At 36.6% G+C, this 7,706-nt stretch overlaps 1 protein-coding gene across 1 annotated transcript in view; it reads left to right on the top strand.

Annotated features, from left to right (window-relative positions):
• LOC143891836 (protein neprosin-like) overlaps positions 1 to 4,967 on the top strand; it is a 14,600-nt gene extending 9,633 nt beyond the window's left edge. Inside the window, exons 4-7 of the mRNA XM_077396345.1 lie at positions 918 to 1,088; positions 3,314 to 3,367; positions 3,609 to 3,755; positions 4,479 to 4,967. Of these exons, the coding sequence (XP_077252460.1) occupies positions 918 to 1,088; positions 3,314 to 3,367; positions 3,609 to 3,755; positions 4,479 to 4,859 (753 nt within the window). The 3' untranslated portion in view covers positions 4,860 to 4,967. The remainder of the gene's footprint in view (positions 1 to 917; positions 1,089 to 3,313; positions 3,368 to 3,608; positions 3,756 to 4,478) is intronic.
• The last annotated feature ends 2,739 nt before the right edge of the window (positions 4,968 to 7,706 follow it).

The following is a 7,706-nucleotide window of genomic DNA, read 5'->3' as shown; positions in this document are numbered from 1 at the left end:
ATATATATATATATATATATATATATATATATATGAGTTAAGTGAAGCTACATGTACGTGTAGCTAACTTAGCTACATCGATGGCTTAAAATACAGTGGGCCCACATTATTTGGGTGATCCAAACCATTCATTTGATAGGACCTCACATTGATAGGGTGTGCCCAAAAAATCAGCTCCATTGGATGATCTCAACCCTTCAAACTGTGGAGGCAAAAATGGACAGATTTGTGAAGGTTTTTAAACGTCCATTTTTGCCTCCACAAATCGTAGGGTTGGGATGATCCTATGGAGCTGATTTTTTAGGCACACCCTATCTATGTGAGGGCCCATCAAATGAATGGTTTGCATCACCCAAACAATGTGGGGCCCACTGTATTTTAAGCCATCGGTGTAGCTAAGTTAGCTACACGTATGTGTAGCTACACTTTTCTCTCTCTCTCTCTCTCTCTATATATATATATATATATATATATATATATATATATATATATATATATATATATATATATATATCGGAAAGCCATTTTGCGTCTCACTTTTGCATGAGAGAACAACAACCTCAGATGAATTAAATGAATACGATAAAATTTTCAATAAAGTGAGCTTGTGTGGCTGTTCTCTCATGCAAAAGTAGGCGAAATGGCTTTATGCATAATTGCCTTGCAAATCCCATAATGGGAAATGATATATCCACCTCCCCTTTTTCACCTTGTTGATGAGGCAAGAACCCACCAGGTTGAGTTTACTCGACTTGCCACCCACTCAGTGCTAGGGCCGAGTTTTACTCATCTTTGTCCCCAAGTCCTAAAAAAGTTTGCCTAAGTTTCTTTATTTTGCTCTCCTAGTTGAAATTTTCAATCGGAAATGATCTCTTGACTTCTTAAAAACTACTCATTTTCTTCTATGTATGGATCAGCATTCCTTAGCTTATGTGAATAATGGTAAGTATTATGGAGCAAAGGCAATAATAAACGTGTGGAACCCTAACGTGGAGAAGAATAAATTGAGCCTCTCTCAGATTTGGATTCTGTCGGACCAACAGGGTACGGCGCCTGATGACTTAACCACAGTTGAAGCTGGTTGGATGGTATGTGTTGCCCCTAATCTTCATAATCTCTCTCATTTTACTTTTACTATAACAAGAGCAAATCCTATATAGGAGATATATTTAAGGAAATGATATCAGCAACCATATTTTGATATTTTCACTGGCCCATCTTGTCTTTTAGTATTTAAAGAGCTGTGGAAAGGTTATTGCATTTTCCAAAAAGCTCTCAAGAGCCAATTAAAGAAGAAAAGACAGCTGGGTTTGTGCAAATATAAAAATATAGTTGTGCCGATAACATTTCCCTATAGGTAGAACTTTAGAATTGTGGCAACCTTGAAAATATATTGCATGGAATATTTGTGTGATAACTTGTGAGAAAGGCAGGAGAGGGAGAAACTTGAGAGGGTTGGAGCTTAGTCACAGATATTTCCAAGGATATTTCCGGATTTTTGCCAATCTATCGGAAAATCATTGGCACTCCTAGGGATATGAACAAAAGAGAAAACATATGTAATTGTTCATGCATGGCACATATCTCATCTACTAACCTAGCTAATCTCTGAGATTCAGTTATTGAACCTTGGGCCAACAACATAGTGTTGGAAGAATAACTTTTTACCCCTAACTTGCATTTAAACTCATCCATGAATATGTTCATACCAAAGTGGAAGAATAACTTATGCCAATCAGATCAGAAAAAGCTAAGATAATGGCATCATTATGGTCTCTAAACACCCCACCAATTCCCTCTTTATGCGGGTTGCCAAGTGAGCAACGATCTACATTAAGCTTGAGGACATTGAGGTAAGGAGGTTTCTAAATCACCGACCCCTTCAGTAACCCCGAAAGTCTTTGTGTTAGCAACCTAAGTCATAAATATCATTCTCAGGAATTCCTCAGTAAGGGAAAATTTTGGGATATATTTTTATTTATTTACTTTTTTGGATTTATATCAGGATAAAAACGTTAGAATAAAATTATTTTCAAAAATTTATAAAAACATATAATTTAAGAAGAATATAAAATAAAAATATCACGATACTTTCGTGATGTTTTTACTGTAAATGATAAAAATAAAAATATCGCTGTATTTTGTAAAATCTCGGGATTATTTCAGGATTTTGTCATTTTATCGAAAAGTGGCAATGAAATCGTGATATTTTGGAAATATTTGAGTTATTTGTGAGAAGCCCATGTAGCCTTGCTAAATCTGGTCTTTCAAGGTAACTGGTGTAAATGGGACTTTTCCTCAAAAATCTCAGGGGCCGTTTGGATATGCGGATCTTAGAATCCGGGATTTCCTCAAAATTGTAGCTAAGATACAAGAGAAGAAGAGGACAGCCGTCGTTTTTACTCGTTTTTGACTTGTCGCCCTTCTTTCAGTCAGAGTAGCAGATCCTCTCATATTTCCAGGTTTTAGAAATCTCAGGATGTAGGAGAGATTCTTAAAACCTGAATTTCTCACCTAAGATCCAAGAACCCTGACACGGCAGCTTTGGCTCTTTTACACTGTTTTCAAACTAAAAACCTAGATTCTACAATATGCGGATCCAAACAGCCTCTAAGTGTTCCTTTCTAGGGTCATCTCCCACATAACCTCAAAAGGAATGAAATAGCTAGCAAAGAGTATTTCCCAAGGAGCCAAAGCCCGCAATATTCCAACTAAGCCATAGATTCTTGACTGAGTCCGACGCTATCCATTGAATGTCAAATCAATTGAAAACTTGAGACCAAATAAGATAAGGATCGTGATTGGAATGTCGGTCAGCTTATAATGCTTTACAAGATCAACGGTCATGATTGTACGTATAAGTTTAAGGATCCCATTTTGTGGTAGTCAAGGTTTAAAATTTCGGTTTCGGTACCGGTTTCGGACCCTGAAATTTTAAAATTTCGATCGAAATCTGGTACAAAAATCGAAATTATTATTTTATTCAATATTAAATTTCAGTTAAATGTTAAATTAATAAAAAAAAAAAACAGATTTTATGGGTCAAATTTCGGAAAAACCGAAATTTCGACCGAAATTCCGAAATTTCGACCGAAATTCCGAAATTCCGAAATTTCGGCCCAAATAAATGACCATTTCGGTTTTTAGTGGTTTCGGTGTCGGTCTCGGTCCGAAATTTAGGATTTCGGTCGAAATCCTAAACCATGGTGGTAGTGTACGCTCCTCAATTTTACACTCCTTCAGCTCTCCTTCTATCTTACAAGTTTAGGACTAAATAAAGGAATCAATGACAATTTTGAGAATTTCTTCTCAGGTCCAACCCATTCTATTTGGCGACAACCAGACACGATTGTTCGCATACTGGACTGTAAGTTCTACTAATACTACTCTCCAATACCTTCTTTTTCTTTCCATATAAAATGGGATTGAAACAAATTTTACACCCATTTTAAGTGGAAAAATATGCGTAAAACAAAATTTAGGGTCCCATTTTACGTGGAGCCTCGAGGAAAATATTTCAGTACTTTCTGTTTAAGATCTGATGGTTGTCATGTTTGCTGGTAGAGTGACTAATTCATGTTACTTGTTTCCAAATCCTTCATTTACAGAAAGATCGTTACCAAAGCACAGGATGCTACAATCTTTTGTGCCCTGGTTTTGTGCAAATCAACAATTCACTAGCTCTTGGTGGCATTATCGAACCTACTTCCACCTATGACAGCGATCAATTCGAAATAGACATTTGTCTATTCAAGGTATTACAAAAATTTCCATTGCTGAAATTGTTTGACAATTGACATACTCTGGGCATGTTTGGATGTAGTATTTTTATTTTCGGAAAATATATTTCCTAGAAATTTAATTTTCCACGGCTTGGTTACACCTTATTTAATGAGGTTTTGTTTTCTTAAATAAAAATCCCTCCATGAACTGTTGTATGTTACTACTGTTTGTCATCCTTCAGTTATGATTGATGTACGGATATTTACTTTCTTACATGGTTTTTACGTTATAGAAAATGCTATCCAACGTCTACCAAACAATAGAATTTAAAATTCTAGAAATGGTGCAAAGTTTACTTGGGTCCTTTTATTTTCATTCATTTAGATGTGATTCAATGCAACCAAACATCAACTTGTTGTATATACACCAATTATTTTGTGTATATAATCTGTGCACCCTACACAGCAAGAGCTTAATAGCTTCACTGTCAGTTTCTTACAGCCTTTAATTTATTAATTACTTGTCTAATCTCAGAAATCCCTGCACATTTTACTTGGGTCTATTATATTTTCATTTATTTAGCTGTGATTTAGTGCAAGCAAACATCAACCTGTTCAGCATACACCAATTATTCTGTGTATATAATCTGTGTACCCATTACAACAAGAGCTTAATAGCTTCACTGTCATAGGTTCTTATAGCTAGCCTGCAATTATTACTTGCCCAATCTGAATATTGAAAATAATTTCTTGTAGGATGTGAAAAGTGGTAACTGGTGGTTCCAAGTGCATGACACTCCGTTGGGATATTGGCCAAGCTCCTTGTTGACAAGGTTAGCAGACAGTTCCCCTTATATTGGATGGGGAGGGGAGATTTTCAATTCAAGACCAAAAGGGCACCACACTACCACCCAGATGGGCAGTGGCCATTTCTCAGTTGAAGGCTATAAAAAATCAAGTTTTTTCAGGAATATTAAGACAGTTGATGATTTTAACCAGTTCACAAATCTAGTATCCATTCAAGAAATAGTAGAAACTCCAACATGTTATGATATACAGATGGGTGAAAACAGTACCTCTGATTGGGAATATTTCTTCTATTATGGAGGTTCTGGCCAGTCCCCAAATTGTTCATGAGGTACAAATTGTATGTGGATATATATGGCCAATAGCTTATACAGACCATGTCAATAAAATAAAGAGTGTGAACTATATAATGTTGTTCCTATGATAGGAAATATAAATAATTGTTTAAAGCATATTATGAATTTTTTTACGTCAAAGTTTATTTGAGGTGCAGGAGTTGATGAACTGCAAGAATGATGTCATTGCAGTGAAAATGCAAGATTAAGTAGCATAACCAAATAATGGTTGCTCCTCAGTAGTAAATTTGCACACTAACCCTACTACCTTGAGTTTATTTGAAGGAAGTAAGGTCAATTTGACCCCATTTTGTTTGTAAAATGAGGCAGTGAAGTGATACCTACATTACATAAAGTTCTCTTGAAGTTGAGTTTGTGAGGGCAAATTTTCTCCTTAATTTAAAGTTGGTTTTTTAGTTTCGTTGGGAAGAAAATTAGGCATGGTGTGAACACACACACACACACACACATAATCTTTTACCAAGTAAATACAACAGGTTGTTGAGATGACTAAGTTTAACGAGCTGAACTATTTACTGGTCTTAAACTACATTTACCATCGTGTAAGATAAAGATGATTTAGATTATATCAATAATAGAGAAAGAGTCTATATCCTATATATGTCGATGGATCACTCTATGAATAGGTCAATTCTCTTTGACCTCCCACGATTCACTACATCCCTTGGTTCTCGCTGGGAACGGCTCCTTGGTGAAGGTAACTTTTTTTTGTACTGCTAGCAGCTAGTGTTAAAAACACTAAGGTAGACACTTCTTTACCACGACCTAAGAACCTTTTTACCTAGGAATTTTACTTTCTTGTTCAATTTGTTCCCACTTTTCATTTCCTCCGGCACCAATATTCCCTTTGGCTTCCTTCTCCAGCAGTTTTCTCCAGCAACTAATTAAAAAGATTCTTCCAGTTCATCCTGTTGCAAGGTAAAACTTGGTACATTGATGCTTCCAGTACTTGCCTTAATACTTGTCTATGAAGTGTTGGTAGCTTTGTTCCGGCTAATTATAACTCGAGGCTTTTCAAAAGAAACAACACATTTGAAACTTCTGCCTCTTCATGAGGCATTCCACCACACGAAAAACTCCCATCATCATATATATGTAAGGGTGTCAATTTTGGCTCAGGCTCGGAAGCTCGCTCGAGCTCGGCTCGAAAAAAGCTCGGCTAGAGCTCGGCTCGAATCCTTAACGAGCCGAGCCCGATTTAGGCCAGGCTCGGCTCGGCTCGGCTCGTTAAGGCTCGTTAAGAATTTAATATATTTAAATATATATATTATATATTAATATATACACTAAAAGGGTTATCCAGGGAGTGAAAGGGGGAGGCAAAATATGTCACTTCATTTTTGGAACCCCATTTGTTACTTTGACCACCCCCCATAGTGTAAAAAAAGTAGTCAAATTACACTAGATAGGGCTGTCCAGGGAAGATGAGGGGTGTGAACTTAATATAACCCGAGCTCGGTAAGGCTCGCGAGCCTGGTTCGAGCCCGAGCCGAGCTTTTGAGCTTAAGGAGCCGAGCCGAGCCTGGCCAAGCTCGGCTCGTTTACACCCCTATATATATGACACAACCTCCAAATGGCAAAATCTAAGAAGAATTTTATGTCGGAAAGTTTCTAAAGTCTATAGTTTCTAAACTTAACAGAATCCTTTGGAAGACAAGGATTGCTATGTTTAGACTTGCTAAAGTTAGTGTGGCCTTGCATTCAAGCAACCTTTCATCATATATTAGCAACCCTTAAGTTTAGTAATGTTTGGAAGTGGAAATTGTGACTTGTATTAGTTTCTAAATTTACACCCAAGTTGCCAAACGAATTTGGGCACTTTAGGAAAGCTCTATGGGAGCTTTTGCCTATAAAGAAGACCCTTGGTCCCTCTTGCCACACACCACAACACTAGAACTCATTGAGAGAGAGAGAGAGAGAGAGAGAGAGAGAGAGAGAGAGAGAGAGTTCACTTTTGAGAGGTTTCCCATAAGTCTATTGGTGTGCAAGGTAAGAGAAGTATCAATGGGTGTTTCTGGGCCTTCTCCGTGCTCGGAAAAGCTACAAGGATCGTCGGATTACACGCCTTCAAGCACAAGCCATGGTGAAAGATACATCAAACCCATCTCGTTAAAATCAAGTTTTTCTTTGTTTTCATTGCCCAAGATCCAAAGAGATCATTAAGTTAATGTTTATAATAACATTTTACACTAGGAAGAAATGGCCCAAGGAAGTAAAAGAGCCAAATATATTATTTCCCCAAATAGCCATTTAAAAAAATATCATTTCTCCAAATAAAATTCCAACCAGGATGAATTCTGAAGAGGCTATATGGTTATTATTATCAATCTCCCTTTTGAATGGATAGAAAAAAAAAGACAGTAGGAATATTATTGCATCACCAACAACATTCTCACGGTATTCTCGCAACAATTTATGTAAGAATCCATTCAAAACAGATGATGAGGGAAGATGCACAATCCACACCCTCCCATACCATACAAAGCAAAAACAAGAAACATCGAGTAATCATGTTATTTATTTATTTATTTTAATTTAATTCTTAAGGCTTAGTTTTTTCCACATCTAAAAGCTTCCGTTGCCGAACATACAACCACAATAAAAAATGGGCAGTGATAAATCGACTCCCCAAATGGATAAATCGACTCCCCATGTGTCTATCTCTCTCTAACCTAGAGGAGAGAGAAAGACACATGGGGAGTCAATTTATCAATTTGGGGAGCCGATTTATTTGGAAAATAATGCTGGCAAATTGAGGTTCAAATTTCTTTATTTTTTGTAATTTTTTTATTTATCCTAATATTAATTCACAACAGCTTAC

This window comes from Tasmannia lanceolata, unplaced genomic scaffold (assembly GCF_043159265.1).
Source record: "Tasmannia lanceolata isolate RefF3 unplaced genomic scaffold, GAP_Taslan_0.1 ptg000015l, whole genome shotgun sequence".
Taxonomy (NCBI): domain Eukaryota; kingdom Viridiplantae; phylum Streptophyta; class Magnoliopsida; order Canellales; family Winteraceae; genus Tasmannia; species Tasmannia lanceolata.
This window is presented reverse-complemented; position numbering and strand designations above follow the sequence as displayed.